This window comes from Temnothorax nylanderi, unplaced genomic scaffold, assembly GCF_030848795.1.
Source record: "Temnothorax nylanderi isolate EJ_2023f unplaced genomic scaffold, tnyl_v1.0 TNYL_tig0097_pilon, whole genome shotgun sequence".
Taxonomy (NCBI): Eukaryota; Metazoa; Arthropoda; class Insecta; order Hymenoptera; family Formicidae; genus Temnothorax; species Temnothorax nylanderi.
In genome coordinates this window covers 556,778-579,157 of record NW_027249159.1, presented here as the reverse complement: position 1 = coordinate 579,157, position 22,380 = coordinate 556,778, and the positions used below count along the sequence as shown (strand labels likewise).

At 38.6% G+C, this 22,380-nt stretch overlaps 1 protein-coding gene across 3 annotated transcripts; it reads right to left on the bottom strand.

Annotated features, from left to right (window-relative positions):
- Positions 1-8,988: 8,988 nt before the first annotated feature.
- On the bottom strand, positions 8,989-13,030 carry LOC139775368 (F-box/LRR-repeat protein 4-like). Of its 3 annotated transcripts, none has more exons than XM_071711301.1 (8): positions 12,844-13,030; positions 11,701-11,946; positions 11,465-11,585; positions 10,914-11,370; positions 10,614-10,815; positions 10,171-10,522; positions 9,771-10,092; positions 8,989-9,624 (listed from the first exon to the last, which is right to left on the bottom strand). In XM_071711301.1, the coding sequence occupies exons 1-8, from the start codon at positions 12,865-12,867 to the stop codon at positions 9,312-9,314; spliced, it is 2,037 nt and encodes a 678-aa protein (XP_071567402.1). In that variant the 5' UTR covers positions 12,868-13,030; the 3' UTR covers positions 8,989-9,311. The 3 variants fall into 3 exon arrangements, with proteins under 3 accessions (XP_071567402.1, XP_071567404.1, XP_071567403.1); XM_071711303.1 differs by lacking the exon at positions 12,844-13,030 and adding an exon at positions 12,698-12,838; XM_071711302.1 differs by lacking the exon at positions 12,844-13,030 and adding an exon at positions 12,297-12,430.
- Between the last annotated feature and the right edge of the window lie 9,350 nt (positions 13,031-22,380).

The following is a 22,380-nucleotide window of genomic DNA, read 5'->3' as shown; positions in this document are numbered from 1 at the left end:
TCTTCTTCTTAAATATGACCTTCGAGCAGTACTGCTCTGAATATGGCCAGGGCGACCCTCTTGTCGTATGAGCCGTAGTGGCGTGTTGTGTCTCTATCGTAGTAGGCCACGAATGGCGCCGTTGCAAGTTGAGCAACCGAACGACAGCCGCCGCGGGCATGCGCGTCGCACCACGGCTGAAACCGGTTCTGATTGGCGCTGGCCATTCCCATCCCCGCGCGCGCGAAGGGACGGGAAATTAAGGTTGGAGTTCCATGGATTTGCACGTGGCAAGAAGAAGTCGAATCAATTGATGAGGGGGGTTGTTCAGGAGTAGAATAATGTCTTTCGGGGAATGAGGATAAGTTTCTTCAATAAACTTAATCAAATGGGAAGCTTTGTCGGAGAACAGTTCACAATCAAATATAACATGATTAATATCCTGTATAGGGTTGCCACAAGGGCAAGCCCCAGAGTCTATGATGTTCTTTCTGGCTAAGCTGTAATTTAAGCTGTAGTGCCCGGTTCGCAATCTGTTTACTAAAACTATCTCCTTTCGCTTAAACGGTTTTTTATAGAACCATGGGCGATCTTTGCTAGTATGAAAATAATTATAAAAAAAGACGCCTTTGACAGATCCGATACAACGGAGGTATTCGTTGAATTGTGTGCGCAATGTGTTTTTTGAGATTGAAAAGAAGTCGCTATGCGGTACCCTGAAATCAGGAGCATCACCTCTTCCAGAGGCTTCTTTGGCTATTTTATCCACTGCTTCATTACCCTCAATACCTCGATGAGAGGGAATCCAAACCAACTGTAATTCAATGTTTCTGGAGGAGATTTGACATATTTTTTCCTTGATTTTTGGAATAATGTAATTCTGCTGTTTAGCTGTGTTTGAGCAGACATTTTCCAAAACGCTTTTGGAGTCCGAAAATATGGTAGCTTTCTCAAGATTCAGCTGGAAAATAACTATAAGTGCCTGGAGGATGGCCCAGGCCTCAGCCGAGAAGATGGTGGTTTCAATCGGCAGCTTGTGGCGTAATTGGAACTCCAAATCTGGTGAATACACACCAGCACCAACAAAGCCAGAGTCGTCCTTAGATCCGTCCGTGTAAAATGAAACGGTATTCTTTCTCAAGTCTTGAGTACATTCTAGGAAGAGAAGGTTGACATTTTGAATATCGGGGGGGAAGTTGAGAGGAGTGTAGTGAATTGTGTGAATCAGCGAGTTGAAACTATGGCTAAAAACTGGAAGAGAAACTGACTGATAAATTTTTTCTGTTTTCCCCATAATAGAACTGTAATATTTATATGAGGGAATGTATTTGCAGGCTTTTGTATAGCGGTTGGAGGATCTGGTAATTAAGATTAAATTATCTAGGCTAGTGGTTACTGGGCTAAATTCTTGGCTGAGGTTTTTTAAGACCAGTTTGGAGGTGAGATAGGCGAATCTAAACTGTAAGGGAGGTTCCTTAGCTTCATCCAGGAGGATATTGATGGGGGTGGATTGGCGATATCCATATGCTGTTTTGATGGCCTTATTTTGGATACGTTGAAGCTTTTCAAAGATGGTAAGATTCCTGTACAGCTGAAAAACCTGGCATCCGTAGTCAATGTTACTGCGGATAAGTCCCTTGTAAATCATTATCAATAGTTGCGGGTGCGAACCCCACGATACACCCGCGAGGGCTGACATAACGTTGAGAGCTCTTCTACATTTGCTGATTACATAGGTGAAGTGAGGTTTGCCGCTCAATTTGGAGTCAAGCAGGATGCCAAGGAATCTCACCACTTCACAAAATTGTATCGGCACGTCGTTAATAAGTATCTCTGGCACTATGGAAGGCATTTTTTGTTTGTGCGTGAAGATTACTGCCTGTGACTTGGCAGGAGAGAGAGTGAGGCCCTTATTCGATAAAAATTGTGTGACTTTTTGAAGAGATTCATTAATGCTTTGAATTGCTCTGAATAGATTTTTATTATCGGAATATATGACTATGTCATCCGCATAAAGAAGTATCCTGCAGTCCGGATTAATTAATTTGGTAATGTCTTTCATATAAATGTTGAAGAGCGTCGGACTGAGTATGGAGCCTTGTGGAGTGCCCTTTCTAATTAGCAACGGTCCAATTTTTTCCCCGTTTTTCAAATAGTAAATGTATCTGTAACCAATAAGGTTCATAACGAACTTACGGAAGCGAGCCGGAACTCCTATGCTACATAGATCTTCCATTAGGACGTGCGGGAGAACGTTGTCAAAGGCTCCGTCGATGTCAAGAAATGCTGCGACTGTATATGCTCCCTTGAGGAAACTTGCCTTGATATCATTAGTCAAGGCCACCACGTTGTCCAGACCAGACTTTGCGTTCCTGAAGCCAAGTTGAGCGTCTGACAATAAATCATTGTGCTCGATATGCCATCTGAGTCGATTGTATAGGCATTTCTCCATTAATTTAAGTATACAGGAGATTAGTGAGATGGGTCTGACACCCCTACCGCCCGATTTGGGAATAAAGATAATCAACGAAGCACGCCAATCCTCCGGGAAGGTGCCGGATTGCAAGAAGCCGTTAAAAATTTCGCAGAACTTGGTCCAGAAGAGCTCGGGCAGAGCTGATAAGATGTTGTGATCAATTTGGTCAAGACCTGGCGCCGAGCTCTTTTTCATAGAATTTAGAGCATTGGTAATTTCTTCCATTGAAATCGGATCATCCAGCCAAAAGGCGAGTTCCGTTGGATTTATGGAGTCCCTTTCGAGCATTTCTGCTAAAGGCGGTTCTTCGAGGGGACAAAGAGGTGGACAAAGTTTCATGACCGCTGCTTGAATTAGCTTTTCTTCATTAGCAGTGTCACAGGTAGAGCGAGTAGCCTGGTTCTGATTCTTAAATGACTTAACGAATCTCCAGACCTGATGGATAGGGGTCTTGACATCGAAGCTGGCACACAGTTTCTTCCAACTTTTGGACTTTTGTTTTTTCAAAGTGCGCCTAGCGACAGCTACTGCCCTTTTATACTGCAGCAAGCTTTCAAGAGAATGTAGACGCTTAAAATTTTTTGCGGCCGTGTTGCGTTCACTGATTGCAGCGTCGCATTCTTCATTCCACCAAGGAGCAGGGAATTTTTTGCGTTTGGCCGGCAAACTCGCGGGTGAGATGTCCGTTTTTCCCAACGCAGACGCGATGCAAGTCTTGATTATGTTGATTAGTTGGTTGTATGCTTCCACGGCATTACTAGTGTCTATGAGTTCTATCCCAAGTAGAACAAATCAGTCATGAAAATATCAAAATGACATCATTCTGTAATCATTTTTTACGCGTCATCGTGACGTCAAAATGACCCATTAGAAGCATCTAATCTTGACTAATCACTACTTCTCTTTGACTTTTATTTGATCTTTTCGTTCTATTTAAGAATATACTCGAAATATGTTATGAGAACTGAAGAAAATTATGACTGATCATGCAATTTGTAACAATATATACTGTTACATATATCGCGAGTCTCGTAAAACAGCATGTCATAAGTCAGTCATTTCAAACTGATTCTTGACGTTGACCATATGATGACATAAAATTCATCATTTTAATGTCACCTTGACGTTTCTGTGATTAACTTGTTCTACTTGGGATGTTAGAATTCTCCTTGTACAACAAGGATGTGAGGGTCTTGAGCGAGTCTTTGTCGAATCTAAATTTGTAGGAGAATTTCAGTTTAGGTGTCAACGGGCTGTTGATACGAATGGTAATTGGAAGGTGGTCGTTTCCTTTTAAGTCACCATCTTTTTCACAGATACATATAGTTGCCAGATTAGATGAGACTATAGTTAAGTCTATGATGGAGTTAACATTAGAAGAAAAGTTGAAGTAAGTGGGGGCGTCGTCATCGAGAATAACCAGGTCGAAATCAGCAGCAGCGGTGGCAATTAGATCACCTGCCTTATCTGTCTTTTTATCGTGCCAATCCGGGTGGTGAGCGTTAAAGTCGCCAGCGAGTGAGATATAATTATATTGTTTCGCAAAGTTAAAAAGATCCTCATAAAAGGAAGCAGGGGTATCCTGGCCAGTGTGGCGATATATATTACATATAAAAAGCTCCTGATTCAGGAATGGTACCGCAATCGCAACTAGTTCTACTGACGCGTGAATGAAATGCGAGAGATCGCAAATGGTAAATGGGTAATTGTCACGGATGAGGGTGCACACCCCTCTAGAGCCGGCAGCATCCGCATCCGAACCAATGAAATTGAAGCCCTTAATATTTAAGGGCTTATCGGAGGCAAGTAACGTTTCCTGCAAACATATGATGTCGTAATTGTGGGCTAAAGCCCTGATTTCCGGGATTTTACAATTAATACCTCTGCAGTTCCACTGGAGGATATTGGATGGACCTGCATCGGAGCTTAACTTATCTGTGAAGATCATTGTCAGTGTTCGCTTGATTACGGGTGTGATCTAAAGGATGTAAGTCGGGCGATTTCACCGGGAATTCGAAGGTACCCCTTGGCAAGGGGCTCGCTAATATGGGACCGAGAAGCGATAATGCGTTCCTAAGTTCGTTTGCTAGGTTAGAGATAAACAAGAGCATATCTTGTTGGCTACATGGTGTATCAAAAGAATTTAAATTGAGGTTTGCATTGTAATCAATATTATTCGGGGAGGTGTTAGGAGAGGGGTTTGCATTTACTTCGTCAGTTCTGCCATTAGGAAATAGCAGAGCATTACGGTGTTCAAGGGAATAAGTAAAGTTAGATTTTCTGTGTCCACTAGGGGCACAGTTAGGGATGGAGGAGGAGGAAGAGGAGTTGGCTTGAAGGCGTCGGGGGGGTACTACAGTGTAATGAGGTTTTGAAAGCGCAGCTGCGTAAGACGGGCCGTCGCTTTCTCGGAGATTTTGAAGAACTGAGAAAGGGTTTCGGGAAGATGGGGGAGGAGAGGAAGGATATGATGAGGATGAGGAATTGCGGTTTGTGGATGGGAGGTTCGGGAAATTGAGGTAGTCAAATCTGCTGTCCGAACCATTTGACGGGCTGGCAGATCCATTAATTTTTCTTTTAGCCTCAAATAAGGGGAGGTTTTCATTAGCAGCTAGAGCGTAAGCTTTTTTCAAATTGACGATCAAGGGGCAGTCAAAAGATTTGGCCAAGTGCGGACCTCCGCAATTAATGCATTTATTGGGCGCGTGTTTATCGGGGCATTCCGTTTCTTGTGGTCGTGCATATCTTTACCGCAATAGACACATCTTGACTTACTCTTACAGGTTTTGCTGATGTGCCCTGCTCTAAAACATTTAAAACATATTTTGATTTTAGGGACAAAGGGGTGAACTGTGTGCTTGACTTTAAAGATGTAGACCGAGTTCGGTAAGGTCTGACCGGCAAACTTGATGCATACAGTACGCGAGGGTTCATACTTATATGAATCGCCGTCTTTAACTCGACGGTTGAGTCTATGGATTTCGAAAGGCTTAGGCGACGACTCTATGTCTCCGAGAAGTTCCTCGACCGGGAGCGATTGTGGCACATCTTTAATTATTCCGGTTCTGGTTGTTTTATACGAGGGAATGAACGCCTTAAGATTATGAGTCGCGAGAGAATGGTCGTCTACGAGTCTATTGGCTGCCTCGTAATTCGATAGAATTACCTGTACATGACCTTTGCTGATCTTTTTAATTTCTAATAACCCGGGTTTAACAATTTTCATAAGTATGCGGCCAATGAACAAGGGGTGAGAATTAGCGGGCCTATCATTCTCTATCGTGCGCACGTGGACAATAAACGGTTTCTTGTCCAAAGATGTATATCGATCTTTAATTATCCTGCGAAACGTGGGTAAAGATGACGCATTCGATTTCACATTATCGACAGGGCTAGAATTGTTAATATTACCTTGCTTCGATGTTTTGGAAATACCTGTGACGTTCTGCGAATCGCTAGCCGCTCTCTTTCTGTTCACGGTGGAATCAACATCCGTATCCATGAGCGATCGCTTAGTATTAGATTTCGAATCGGGCACATGAGACATCGTATTGTTATTATTGGACGATGCCATATTCTCCTGTGTCGGGGGGATAAGCTCTGTGCTGTTAAACGAGTTTGACAATGAGTTCAAAACTTCTACGTCCATTACTGCTACACTGTTACCGACAGCAGCTTCGAATTTTTCATGGAGAGGGAGAGGGAAGGACCCTGCTAAAAATGACCGATTAAATCCGATTAAAAATTTTGAATCCGCATGAATCTGGATTCTTGATCCGGAAATCACGGATTTATAACGATTACACCGACTGAAAACGATTGAAACGGATTGGTATTCAAGGATGTAATTTCAATCGGATTCTATCGATTTAAATCGTTATGATTTTATAACGATTACACTGATTGAAACGGATTAGTATTCAACGATGTAATTTGTAATTTCAATCGGTTCCTATCGGTTTGAATCGTTATGATAACGATTATACCGATTGGAAACGATTGAAACGGATTCGTACTCAAGGATGTAATTTCACTCGTTTTCTATCGATTTGAATCGGTCTTAGTCAATCGTTTAAATCGTTATGATTTCGTGAACCCCGAAATTACGAAATTATAATAATTTAAACGGATTGACTGACCGATTCAAACTGATAGAATCCGTGAATTCCGGATATATAAACAGGATTATTTACTACTTTATTATAATTCCATTCTTTGTACTACAAATTTATTACAATGTGCAGTATTTATTTAAATGAAAACATTTTACAGTTTTGCAAATATAGAACTCATGACTTTACCAAAAGGAAATCCTGTAGTAAGAACTCTATTACGTAAAAATTATGTGTTATATACAATTTTAATGATTAAGGGCTTACATTCGAGTAGACCACAAGAAAAAAAGGTGAAATTCGGGAATTTTTATCTTGGAAACTATTAATTCGATTTGATCCGGGTTTTTTTATTTAAAAGTATCTACATTGAGGCACGTTCACAAATTTTTTTAAGGGAATTTATTCCCTCGGAGCGCTGTTCTTGTGGCCGGCGTTAATGTGTTCCTCGCGGACGGTTCCCAGAATATCTCGAAAACGGCTGGACCAATTTGCTTCAAATTTATACACAATGTTTTGCGATAGTTTTTCTCGTTTCCATCGGGAGAATTTTTTTTTACTCAACTAGTTTTTTTTTATCAGACTATAAAGGTCGAAAATTTGGGTCGAAAAAAATTTCGACCTTTATAGTCTGATAAAAAAAACTAGTTGAGTAAAAAAAAATCTCCCGATGGAAACGAGAAAAACTATCGCAAAACATTGTGTATAAATTTGAAGCAAATCGGTCCAGCCGTTCTCGAGATATTCTGGGAACCGTCCGCGAGGAACACATTAACGCCGGCCACGAGAACAGCGCTCTGAGGGAATAAATTCCCTTAAAAAAATTTGTGAACGTGCCTCAATGTAGATACTTTTAAATAAAAAAAACTCGGATCGAATCGAATTAATAGTTTCCAAGATAAAAAATTCCCGAATTTCATCACCTTTTTTTCTTGCGGTCTACTCGGATGTAAGCCCTTAAAGCGGATTTAATCCGATTCACATTATAGCTACTTTCATTACCCGATTTAAATGGATTAAGCGCAGATATGATTGAAACCGATTCAGTCAGATTCAGATGAATCCGGAAATATCGCATTAAATCCGATTCCGGTGTTGTATTAAAATTTCACGATTGATGCGGATTCAATGCGATTCATGTGGTCATTTTATTTACCCGATTAAAATGGATTGGCATTAATACGATTGAAACCGATTCAGTCGGATTCAGATGAATCCGGAAATATCGCATTAAATCCGATTCCGGTGTTGTATTAAAATTTTACGATTGATGCGGATTCAATACGATTCATGTGGTCACTTTATTCACCCGATTAAAATGGATTGGCATTAATACGATTGAAACCGATAACGGCGGATTCAGATCAATCCGGAAATGCCGAATTAAAAACGATTCCGATTGATTTGTTATTAGAACCGATTCACTTCCAATCGGGCATCCGATTAACCGGATTGAAAACGCATTTATTCCGATTCAATTTCACCAAATTTAATACGGAACCAATCGGATTTAATCGGTCATTTTCAGCAGGGGAAAGATTATTAATGGCCGCGCCCGGGCGCGAGCGCGAATGCGAACGCGACCGCGCGTTTGACGCCGACGATGATCGTTCTCGGGATTGTGGACGTTCACGAGAACGTCCACGAGCGGTTGAATCACGTTCGTACGGGGAGGATGTACGAGGGGGAAGCCCCGGGGCATCCCTCCCCTCAGTTCCGCAAGAGGCCGAAGCCTCCTGCATGCCGGGCACGTAGCCGCTAAATTGCCGTTAAGTAGATTCACGCGCGTATAATAACGATAATAAGGTCCTGACAAGATCGTCAGCCACGCACAATGCCAGACGGCGAAGAATCGTCCGTCACTCGCGATAAAAACGCACTCAGCGAAAGAAGAAGCACCGTAAGTATAAACCGGGCTCGACAACCGCACACGACACGTCCGTCCGTGACCGCAGCCAGCGCGCGAATCCACAGCCGTACACACAACAGTATTCGCGATTAGAAATTTTTATTTTTGAAGAAATCACTTTCATTTTGTCCCAACAATTTTTTTACAGTCCACACTAATACATTCAGACACTCCGTGAGAATAGTGACTGCACTTTTATACACGTTTTACGTATTTTTAGAATTTTATCTACAAAACTGAGTGAGCACACATATATGTCTCGCATGTTTACGAGCCGGCTTATGGCCGCCATATTGGCCAGTTGACGTCATCATGCCCGATCCCAATTGCGAAAAGAAATATCAAGAATTTACTGACGATGTTACTAATGTAGCTTTTTTGCAGTATTTCGCCGAACAATTATTTCAAACAAAGGAAAGACACTATCGCCCGAAGAAAGTCAAATTATTAAAAACTTTTTAATAAAAAGAAAAGAAAAATAAAATAAAATTGTTTAAAAATAAAATTATAAGTAAATATAAATATTTCGTTTTTATTAGACATTAACTTTTTTTACAATCTAGCTTACCAGATAATTTTTACAAAGTAAGTTTGTAAGTATGAAAATTTAAAAAGTAAACGTAACTAAAAATTAAATCCCACACAGCACACTTTTTCCTGGGAATATTCCCAGGATATTACGATATCACATTGGACATATTGCGATCCTATGGATGTCCTACGGTTATTGTGATCAATATTTGGACATATTACGATCCCTCGGATATCTGGTGGATGTTGCAATATTTTGTGCTGTGTGGGATTGATATGTCCTAAACTAGTAAACAAAAACTATTCAAATTGTGTCGTATGTATAGACGGACACATGCGGATATCTCTCTTTCCACTGATTAACCAATTGATCGCTTATATCACAATTTATGAAACAAAACTGTCGCAGGTTAGGACATTGTTCAAAAATAACGGAATATTTATCAGGTGTATGACATTTCACAGCTTGAAAAAATAATTTTTTCAAGTTTTTGCACTGTGCTAGTAACTCCAACTGGTGATCAGTGGGAACAGCAAATAAAATATAAACTTCTTGCAAGTTTTGATAAAAGGAAAGTAATTGAAATATGCTATCATCAGTAACTAAATAATCGCCTCTGTAACAAAAATTATATAATTAGTACAGTACTTTAATTGCAAAGAGGATGTAACTTTTTCAAGATGCACGCAAGAGAAGCAATCAAATTTTAATAAAGAATACAATAACATGTATTTTAAAAGAAAATGTAGCGCACATACTTACTCCACAAGGTTAAGCTTCACTTTTCGTAAATTTTTACAGTTAGCGAGAGCACTAATACCATGAGGTGTAAGACGACGTGGATGCAGTAAATGTATTACTTCCAAGTCACGACACGAATTTCCCAACTCTAGTACAACTGCTTCTTCGTTTATAAGAATTGGGGAATGTAACTCACGCATCCGTTGATTTTTTTGCAGTATTTTGCAAAGCTGTTGAGCGTTTATACGTGTATCACAAAGGTTTAAACGTTCCAAACTTTTCAGCTTCTCGAGGTACGAAAATCCTTCGTCGTCTATAAGTCGACAATGACTTAGATTCAATTCTAAGAAAAATTTGTATTAGTTATATGCAATTTACCCATAATCTTGATAATTATTATCTTTATACCATATATACATACCTTTCAAATTTTTGCATATTTCTGAAGTTTTAAGTAGGGCATGACTGTCAACAGATTCGCAGTAATACAGTCTTAAGTGCGTTAAATTTCTGCCGCAATTATCAAGAAAGTTTACGAAATCATTAATATCAAAGTTGCTTCGTGTAAGATCTAACTGTTGCAAATATTTACATCTAGCTGTAAAGTAACGAAATACTTTGCGCGTAATAAATTTGTCAGTCACACGTCGAATGTTCAAACGTGTATAGAGTAAAGGGTCCTGTGTTAAATAATTAAAGCGTTTATCTACATAACTCATGCGGTATAACGTCGTCAGATCTAAATAGTTTAATATTTTTAGTAGTATTTTATTCTGCAAAGATAAAATATATAATTTTAATACTCGAGATGACATTACAATAAATATTATGATGAGAAATAGACCACTTATAATAATACTTTACCGGAAGCGCAGATAAACTGGAACGTGATAAGTCCTTGGATTCATCCGAAGAGAGTTTCATACGGTTTGCATAATTTGAATTACTTTTCAATAAAATACGACGCGGATATCTCTGATCAAGAGGTTGCTCATAACCAGGGATTACCTCCTGAGATACCTTTTTGTGCTTCAAATTATTCTTATAAGAAACCCTTCTTATGTCGCTGCAAATATTATCGAAACAAATTAATTTTTAAATTAATTTTTATTATTAACAGAAAAAATGGATTCAAATAATATTTAATGTCGATTATAATAATACCTTTTACAAATAATACAATATTCGGGAAAATTCTGTTGCAGATGAACTATATCCAAGTGTGCACTTTTTAAATCTGCTGTTAAATTATGAACATCATCATGGTATGGAGAGTACATGCTGTTAATTTTTTTTAACAGATTAGTTAAACTCTCGTTAGGATTTCTAGAAAGGATCAATTCTGATGTACCGATGAGCATCACAGCATCTAGCTTTGTGTAAGAGACCTGCGAACTGCCCTTAAATACTAGTTTGAGCATTTTGGTTTTAAAGTTACACGGATGCGACAACGGTGGAGAAAATAATCTTGATTTCGGGGGTACAATCTGAGACGATTTATCCCACAACTGAATCCAGTGATTATTGGAATCTTGAGCCGAAATTTGAATTACGCTTCCAGGATTACATATTTCGTAAATACAGACTCTGATTGGATATACAGCTTCATGAAACTCGATATCTTTAAATAGAAAATATTATTATATTTACTCTCTTCTCAGCAAAAGCGTATTTTCCTTAACAATATCTTATTTATCGATTTAAATATTACATACCAATATATCTTTTTTTGCTCGTCGCATCATAATCGCTTGATCTGATGCCCCGATTAATGGGTCCCATGAAATCTTCGTTTTGCCACGGAGATATTGAAATATCAGTACCATCCTTTTTCCTCTATATTAGAAAATCAAAATTGTCAAATAGTAGAAAATCTTGTAACATATAATATATAGCGATTACTTTGTACAGGACTATAACAAAGATAGGTAGTACCAGAAAATACACCTACCTCAAAATCACAAAAAGAGATTGGTAAATGAAAAAGTTGTCCGTAATTTTGAAATTTGGGTGGTCCAATTATGTCAGGGGCAGTATGGAATATGTTAATATTCTGATGGTTCTTGGGAACAAATCTCTTTTTCGCAAATTGATAGATGAAGTCAACACTACCCTCCTCTCCTACGGATACTCTGCCGACATAGGGATATCGACTCTCGCAATATGAAGGTTGATAATGGGATGTCATATTTTCTCTCTAAAAAAAGACAAAAAATATAGAGTAATAATCCTTGCTTTTGTAGTATATGTTAAAATGTATTGTATATAATGTATTTATAATTATAGCGGTAAGATTATATAATTAGATTAGATTATATAATCTAAATTTATCCTGTTTCCATTCACATGGCTAGTACTGACATTATTATTACATAGTCTGCATGTATATTATTATTAAATATTAAATAATTAATTATTTTAAAGAAAATTACATTTTATTAATATAGAAAAATGTTTTTTTATAAATTTGAGATATCGCGAGCTCTGTGTTCACCACGCGTGGTACACGTACGTGTACGAGCACAAAGGAAAAAACAAAAAAATTACCAAATTTATGTTGCTCAAATTCGCCACAATTAGGTACGCTTAATTTCTAAATATAATTAAGGTCCATCCCACAATAGCCGTATATAAGAGTAGATGTAAAACGTGAGCACTGTAAAGGTTATTCTACATAGAAGTCGTAGTCGTGAGTTGTAAGAAATTGACCAATCACATTCCTAGTTGAGGACAATATTCAATCTGTGATTGGTCAATTTCTTACAACTCACGACTACGACTTCTATGTAGAATAACCTTAAGCAGTAAGCTATTGACTAATAACATTTTTACAATTCAAGAATAATCGACTGTAGTTGGTCAATTTTTACTGCTTATGTCTTACCGGATACTCTTACAGCTATTGTAGAACGGGCTTAAGATTTTCCGAAATGTATTATTTATCTTACTTTTAGAAAATGTATCTTCTATTTCATTTTCCGATACACGTTGTAGTGTGTTCCACCACGTGGGAGAACATACGGCATACACGCATGCACGAGCACCAAAGAAAAAAGATTTCAAAATTTTAATTGCTTACGTTCGCTATACTTACGCTTCTATTGTAAGTGACTAACATTTTTCAAAATGTATTTTTTAACTTATTTAATATATTGTAAGGATGTCCGAAATAATCAAAGGGATGATTCTTGGGTATATATATATTTAATGAACTTTCGTGTAATGTCTTTCGGAACGAACGTAACTGGCGACTGGCTACTGGCGAAGCTCTGACTCGACTCGACTCGACAAGCGGACAAGACTGAACTTGCACGGACCTGCACGACGACCGTTGAAGCGCGCCTCGCGCCCCAAGATCCCTAGTTACTAAGCGCCTACTGCGCCCTCCGCATATCAACCGGATAGGCCTAGAGTTCCTCTAGTAAGAGTTATGCCCGTATCAGACTACGGATTGGGATTGAGATTGGATTGAAATTTGACCAATTAGAGCAAAGTTCACTAAACTTGAAGTTAGTTTTCTTTATTCTGATTGATTAAATTTCAATCCAATCTCAATCCCAATCCGTAGTCTGATACGGGCTTTAGGACACCCCGGTCTGACTCCTGATTGGTTCCGCCATTAATGGGGAAGACGTTAGTGGGAGTGAGACAAAGACCCATGAAAAGTACGAGTGGGGAGGCTGTCTCTTTCGATCGTTCGCATAATTCCCCATTAATGGCGGACGGTGTCCTAACTCTTACTAGAGGAACTCTAGATAGGCCGGCGACCGCGCGCCACCTACATGCATTGCGACGCTAGCGCGGCCTTACGCCATGAACCATTAACCAAATACTTCTAGATTTCTTACAATATCTTTTATCTCATTGAGGCTCTCTACACCGGACCGTTTGATACGCGTACCAAGTACTATATCCGTATCAAATCCGTATCAAATCTCGGGTTATCCCGGTGTAAACCGAAATTTGATACGAATTTGATACGGATACAGTACTTGGTACGCGTATCAAACGGTCGGTGTAAACTAGGCCATTGTTTGATACAGCGATCTAAAGGCCATTGCACGTAACAAAGTTTTAGTCGTAATCGTAAGGCCATAAGAAAATAGACCAATCACACTCGATTATTCTTCGAGCGCGAGGAGAATAATCGACTGTGATTGGTTTATTTTCTTACGGCCTTACGATTATAGCTAAATCTTTGTTACGTGCAATAGCCTTAACAATAAGTCGAACATAGGATTTCACAGTGAATAAAGAGAATTACCGAAAATTTAACTTGGAACTAAATCAAAAAATTAATCAGAATAACTAATTTCTACCCATTTTTATACTTACTGTTTATCAGCAAGGCAGATTTAATTTTTTTCAACAATGGAAATATTAATCGACTCTACTGGCCATTATAATCGCCAAGACAATAGGACCACGATTTGGTTCGATTATCGTCAAGACGCTCTTTTAACCAATATAAATTGATGTAATCTTTGATACTTATATATACTTAAATAATTAAGTATATAATTAAGTATATACTTAAATAATTAAGTATATAATTAAGTATATACTTAAATAATTAAGTATATTTTTTTCGCAATAAAAATTTAAAGCTATTTAATTTAGAAATTACATGAACTGACCAAAATCCATGGTCGAAATTAATAATGTCTCGATGATTGATCCGAAAAAGCGCTGTGTGAATCCGACAAACCAAGTTGGCTCACAGTTTTTCTATGTTCATATCGAAAAGACGTTATTATATATATTGCCAGTCACGGTCGATTTAAATTACTTTAATTGTTAAATAATTAAATTTATTTCGAAAAATATTACCTCAGTCAGGGTTCGAACCTGGAACCTCCCTCCATTCCGCGATAGGTGTCGTACCAATTTGACCACTGAGGCATGTGGTAATATTTATCGCAATAACCTGTATTAAATTAAACAATATTATTCCAACCATAGTGACTGCGCGCTGACAAATCGTCAGACTTGAAACACAATTTTGGTTGGCGTAGTAAATTATTTTCTATCTGCCGATCCGAAACTTCATTTTTTTGGCAATAACTAAATAGAGAAACAACTATTCGTCAAAATCTTTTAAGGAGACGTTGTTTTGACCAAACAACATTTACCATAAACAATTAGCAAAATAGTTAGTTATAAAAAAAGATTAAAAAGTTTAGTGCATACATGGGTCCGTGCGAGATCTAACTTGCTCGGCCACGATAAATTAATTTTTCATAACGGCTCTGAGCCCTTGAGTCCCTTCTCCCACCTACTTTTTTTCAGAGAGGGAAGCTAGCCAGGGCTGCGTTTGAAAACGTCACCCGAGTGCACACGAGTATACTCCCTTCTCTTTTTATCTCAGCGAGTTAGAAAGAGAAGGGAGTATACCCGTGTGTATCCGGGTGACGTTTCCGAACGCAGCCCAGGTACACGGAAAAAGGTTTTCACCGTATGAGATCATGCAAGGCGGACCATGAAACGCGCTGCGCCCTGCCACTACGCTGGGCCGTGTTCCCCACTCTCTTCCGTCGTGCGCCCATGTCAAAAAACGCTGCCGCGCAGCAACGTCTTTCCTCGTATGTACTAAGCACGGGATTTTTCCGTGTATCGCACCGGCTTTCGCGTTGCGAACGTAGCACGTCGTATCTTCGTGCTACGTTCGCGACGCGAAAGCCGGTGCGATGCACGGAAAAATCCCGTGCTTAGTACGAGGAAAGACGTTGCTGCGCGGCAGCGTGTTTTGACATGGGGGACACGGCCCAGCGTAGTGGCAGGGCGCAGCGCGTTTCATGGTCCGCCTTGCATGATCTCATACGGTGAAAACCTTTTTCCGTGTAGGCTTGCTAATTTTACAGTTACAAGCAGATATTATTTTGGCTCGAACGCCGTAGACCCACGTATGAATACGGAGGGTTAATTTGTAGTTTGGCATTCAGACACTCCATATAGAATCGAATTGTAAATGGCTTCATAAAAAACAACATTGACTTTGTTAAGAATACAATTGAGTAGATGAAATGAACAAATGTTGATAAAATGGGAGAAATTTAATAAAGCTAAAGCAATCATACTTAAACACGAACAAAGCTGTAGAATTTATTAATTAGAAAAATTAAAAACGTTGTTAGGCATCATCAAGTAGTTGTATAGAATAAAGAATGCAACAGTGAAATAATTAGTTTTAAAATATTAACTTTAAATTCCAATATTACTTCAAATTCCACTGCTACATTTAAAATTGTAGAAATAAAGTTTCCAGATATCAATAAAGAAACCAAATTTTCTGAAAAATTAGCAGAAAGTTTGAATACTTGAATGCTTCTTACATATTTTTTATTAAAGTGAAACTTCTTTAGGCACGGTAGTGAGTTCGATTCGCGACACGAAATCACGAATTTCGCCACACAAATTTCGCGACACAAAAAGTGTAACGAAAATTCGACCAATAGGCGTACGGCATTGGCGAAACGGCTCCTTCTTTTGGCACGGTAGTAAGTTCGATTTTGCGATACGGAAAAGCGACACGAATTTGGCGACACGAAAAATGTAACAAAATTTCGACCAATAGGCGTACGGCATTGGCGAGACGGCTCCTTCTTTTGGCACGATAGTAAGTTCGATTTTACGACACGGAAAAGCGACACGAATTTCGCGACACGAAAAGTGTAACGAAAATTCGACCAATAGGCGTACGGCGTTGGCAAGACGGCTCCTTCTTTTGGCACGATAGTAAGTTCGATTTTGCGACACGGAAAAACGACACGAAAAGTGTAACGAAAATTCGACCAATAGGCGTACGGCATTGGCGAGACGGCTCCTTCTTTTGGCACGGTAGTAAGTTCGATTTTGCGACACGGAAAAGCGACACGAATTTTGCGACACGAAAAATGTAACGAAAATTCGACCAATAGGCGTACGGCATTGGCGAGACGGCTCCTTCTTTTGGCACGGTAGTAATTTCGATTTTGCGACACGAAAAGTGTAACGAAAATTCGACCAATAGGCATACGGCATTGGCGAGACGGCTCCTTCTTTTGGCACGGTAGTAAGTTTGATTTTGTGCCACGAAAAAGCGACACGAATTTTGGGAAGCAAAAAATGTAACAAAAATTTGATCAATAGGCGTACGGCAATGGCGAGATGGCTCCTTCTTTTGGCACGGTAGTAAGTTCGATTTTGCGACACGAAACTCGAAAGTGTAACGAAAATTCGACTAATAAGCGTACGGCACTGGCGAGACGGGTAGAGTGAGAACTGCGTGTAACACATTTTCGAGTTGCGGACGGCTGCGTAGAGTGACTAATGCCGTTGTATTGTTTTTGAATTAATTTCAGAAAAGTTATGGCAAAGCCCTTTCCTTCAAAAGTTTTACTTCTAACGCGCGTGGCGACCACGCGTTCATTTTTTATATTTATTTTTTGTTACATTTACGAATATTTCTATTTATTAAATAACTGTTATATTCCTATACTATCAACTGTTCTGCAACTATCAATTGTTATAATATTTCTATATTATTAATTGTTTAAGAGTTGATTAAACTCAAAAAGTGGTGCATATTAAATTTAATAAATAATATGTAAGAGAATTGATGTTTAGTCTGATAATTATATGTATAAAACAGCGAAACAAATATTTCTTAAAATATATCGTGAAAGACAAATAGGAAAAAATTAAAATAAATTTGCCCATTTGTCCAATTCAGCACAGAACCTTCTGATTGGTCGATTCAGTGGAAAAAAATCAATTGATACAAATAATAAAATGTATATTATATAAGTATACAAATTTATTTTGTTAATATGAGAAATAATAAATATGTATACACATAAATTAAAATAGGGAGAACACGTGTCCCGTTTGACTGCGATATCAAGAGACACGGTAGTGTCTCGTGCCAAGTACACGCGGAGCGAGACCGACCGTGACTCTTTTACGCGACGCGACGGATTGCGAGTACCCAAGATGTTGAGATCTCGATAACGAGTAAACGGATCAAGTTCTAAGTAGGCTTGATCGATAGCTTGGGGTCGACTTTGGGGGGGTATCTCCTATAATATTTTCCGCTACGTGCCCTACGAGCGGAGATATTGCGACGCAAAGTCCAAATGTGAAAATTTATTTTTAAGATACGGAGATACGTCGTCGTCTCTCAATCAATATAACATATATATATCAGAAAATGTCACTTTCACTTTTTCGACGCTGGCGGCGCAGGTATCGCCAGTTTCGATATCGCGCGCGTATTTCGATCGATCTAGTAGGCAAATTAAATAAGGTCGATAGACTTATCGGTCAGGAGGAAGATTTCTATTTAGGTAAATTAGGTATTAGGTATATAATACATATTGAGTCAATTGCTTCATGTTTATCTGGAGAGATTTCGTATCCTTACATCGTATTAGGAATGTTCAGTGTAAAACTCGGGGCAGATGGCGCCACGGCGTTCTGTCCTGTCATGGCGGCGTCACTAACACTAACTCAATATACATGTGTGTGTTGGTGTATCTGTGAGCACATCCGTGAGATATAAGGTCTGTTTTCTGTTGCTGCACTGCTGAACTAGTGCACTCTAGTACACTAGTTCTGTACTAGTTCAGCAGTGCAGCAACAGAAAACAGACCTTATATCTCACGGATGTGCTCACAGATACACCAACACACACATGTATATTGAGTTAGTGTTAGTGACGCCGCCATGACAGGACAGAACGCCATGGCGCCATCTGCCCCGAGTTTTACACTGAACATTCCTAATTACCACCGCTGCCGAAAAAGAAGGTTCTCTACGCTTGGCAGAAAGTGCCGCTAGGGAATTTTTAAGTCGATTCTTATGAATCAAGCTTGAATTCGACGTCTAGGTATCCCAGGTTGCCGATGACGAGGTCCAGATAGTGCGCTTCATAGTTTTCGGTGTCCAGGTGTAATAATACGTTGAATTCGATGTCTACGTGTCCCAGGTTGCCGATGACGAGGTCCACATAGTGCGCTCCGTAGTTTTCGGTGTCTACGTGTATTAATACTTTGAATTTGATGTCCACGTGTCCCAGGTTGCCGATGACAGGATCCAGATAGTGCGCTTCATTGTTTTCGGTGTCCAGGTGTAATCGTACGTTGAATTCGATGTCTAGGTGTCCCAGGTTGCCGATGACGAGGTCCACATAGTGCGCTCCGTAGTTTTCGGTGTCTACGTGTATTAATACCTTGAATTCGATATCCACGTGTCCCAGGTTGCCGATGACGGGATCCAGATAGTGCGCTTCATAGTTTTCGGTGTCCAGGTGTAATCGTACGTTGAATTCAATGTCTAGGTGTTCCAGGTTGCCGCTGACGAGGTCCACATAGTGCGTTTCGTAGTTTTCGGTGTCCAGGTGTAATAATACGTTGAATGCGATGTCTAGGTGTCCCAGGTTGCCGATGACGATGTCTAGATAGTGAGCTCCGTAGTTTTCGGTGTCTACGTGTATTAATACGTTGAATTCGATGTCTAGGTGTCCCAGGTTGCCGATGACGAGGTCCACATAGTGCGCTCCGTAGTTTTCGGTGTCTACGTGTATTAATACCTTGAAATTGATGTCTAGGTGTCCCAGGTTGCTGATGACGAGGTCCAGATAGCGCGCTCCGTAGTTTTCGGTGTCTAGGTGTAATAATACCTCGAATTCGATGTCTACGTGTCCCAGGTTGCCGATGACGAGGTTCACATAGTGTGCTTTGTAGTTTTTGGTGTCTAGGTGTATTAATAACTTTAAATCTGAATGTAGGACACGTAGATATCGAATTCGAGGTATTAATACACGTAGACACCGAAAACTACGGAGCGCACTATGTGGACCTCGTCATCGGCAACGTGAGACACCTAGACATCGAATTCAACGTATTATTACACCTGGACACCGAAAACTATGGAGCGCACTATCTGGAACCCGTCATCGGCAACCTGGAACACGTGGACATCGAATTCAAGGTTACACCTGAACACCGAAAACTATGGAGCGCACTATGTGGACCTCGTTATCGGCAACCTGGGACACTTAGACATCAAATTCAAGCTTGATTTATAAGAATCGACTTAAAAATTCCCTAGCGGCAGAATTAAAATTATGTCATGACATAATAAAAATTCGCTGAATTAAAATTATGTCTAGACATAATAAAAATTGGACGAATAATAGTAATCTTTCGGAAGTAGAGGTTTTAAGCTTGAAATTTAAATTTTATTCATTTTTAAAGATAAATTTAGTGTTCCTTCAATTTTTGTGAGAAATGTATAATTTACTTTTACTTAAATATTATTAATTTTTATGTATTTGTTGGTATTGCTAATTTTGTGAATAATTAAAAAATAAAAAATAAAAATGTTTTGCAGATCCTTGCTTAACACTACAAAATAGGTGATATCAGTACAAAATTACCTTTTTCAAAAAAGGTAAAAAAAAGTGCCAAGTACACGCAATGTATTTTGTAAATTCAAAATTTAACCTAAGTGGTAGCTTTATATCTTTTTCACAAAATTATATTATCTAACTTAACTCAAGTGACATGTATTTCAAAAAAAAAGATGTAAAATTTTTAATTTCTTCTTCACAAAATTATATTACCTAACTTAACTCAAGTGACATGTATCTAACCTAAGTGGTAGCTTTATATCTTCTTCACAAAATTATATTACCTAACTTAACTCAAGTGACATGTATTTCAAAAAAAGATGTGAAATCTTTAAATTAAATTGCGCCAATTGTAAAGAGAATATGTATATTGCTTTGAAAGATAATTGTTATGCAACTACTTTAAAGAAATAAAACCCAAGTGGTATCTTCGTATTCCTATTCAAGGGTCTTCCTATTCTAAACCTAAGTGATAATAGCTTCTTAATTCTCTTTAACAAATTTTTAATATTACAAAGAATCATTTTAATTACAAAGAGTTAAAGAAGTAACAGTACAAAATAAAAATATTTAATTAAAACAAAATAAATAAATTTTTCTTGTAAAAAAACTTGGCGCTGCTAGACTTTGAAATTTAAACATTAAAATTTAAACATTAGTACTAAGATTTTTGATTGAATAAAAAACAATAAACATAATTTAGGGAAGAATGCGACAGGAGTAAAAAAGCAGCGCCAAGTTTTTTTACAAGAAAAATTTATTTATTTTGTTTTAATTAAATATTTTTATTTTGTACTGTTACTTCTTTAATTCTTTGTAATTAAAATGATTCTTTGTAATATTAAAAATTTGTTAAAGAGAATTAAGAAGCTATTATCACTTGGGTTTAGAATAGGAAGACCCTTGAATAGGAATACGAAGATACCACTTGGGTTTTATTTCTTTAAAGTAGTTGCATAACAATTATCTTTCAAAGCAATATACATATTCTCTTTACAATTGGCGCAATTTAATTTAAAGATTTCACATCTTTTTTTGAAATACATGTCACTTGAGTTAAGTTAGGTAATATAATTTTGTGAAGAAGATATAAAGCTACCACTTAGGTTAGATACATGTCACTTGAGTTAAGTTAGGTAATATAATTTTGTGAAGAAGAAATTAAAGATTTTACATCTTTTTTTTTGAAATACATGTCACTTGAGTTAAGTTAGATAATATAATTTTGTGAAAAAGATATAAAGCTACCACTTAGGTTAAATTTTGAATTTACAAAATACATTGCGTGTACTTGGCACTTTTTTTTACCTTTTTTGAAAAAGGTATTGACTACATCTATTCGGCGATTGATAGTTATGGCGTTTTCGATTTGCGACTCAAACCGACTCGGGTCGCATCATGTATACAGCACTCTAGCATCATTGACGTGGAATACATACATATCTATGTATGTATTCCACGTCCATTGATGCGACCCGAGTCGGGTCGAGTAGCAAATCGAAAACGCCATTACTTAAAGGTGCGATTTCACGATGACGCTCGACGCTGGATTCGAGCGTCAAACAGCGCCAAAAAGCTAAACTGTGTTTAGCTTTGACACTCGACGCTCGAATTCAGCCAATCCAGTGGTTAGGTTATATTTCGCGTCCCTCTGAATCTATCACGTGACCAGATTTGACGCTCGACGCTGGATTCGAGCGTCAAATCTGGTCACGTGATAGATTCAGAGGGACGCGAAATATAACCTAACCACTGGATTGGCTGAAATGAGCGTCGAGTGTCAAAGCTAAACACAGTTTAGCTTTTTGACACTCGAATCCAGCGTCGAGCGTCATCGTAAAATCGCACCTTAATAGAAGATTCACACCACGTCTGGCGTCCGACGTATGTAGTACGTATGTACGACGATCCGACATCCAATAAAGCCCGTGTCACACTACGTATCGCGGACGCGGATCGAATTAAGCCCGTATCAGACTACGGATTGGGATTGAGATTGGATTGAAATTTAATCAATCAGAACAGAGAAAACTGATCTCAAGTTTAGTAAACTTTGTTCTAATTGGTCAAATTTCAATCCAATCTCAATCCCAATTCATAGTCTGATACGGGCATTAAAATTACGGATCGCGGATCGGATGTCAGCCAATCACAGATGAGCTGCTCGTCTATGATTGGCTAGATTACGATCCGGGATCCGCAATCTCAATCCGATCCGCGTCCGCGATAAGTAGTGTGACA

Bases quoted from the DNA above. Each gene is read 5' to 3' on its own strand.
- LOC139775368 (XM_071711301.1), bottom strand. From the start codon at position 12,867: ATGTTAGTCACTTACAATAGAAGC. The intron at 11,371-11,464 runs GTATGTAATATT...TTCTATTTAAAG, and splicing joins GAGCAAAAAAAGATATATTG to ATATCGAGTTTCATGAAGCT. The intron at 9,625-9,770 runs GTAAGTATGTGC...TTTTTGTTACAG, and splicing joins GTGAAGCTTAACCTTGTGGA to AGGCGATTATTTAGTTACTG.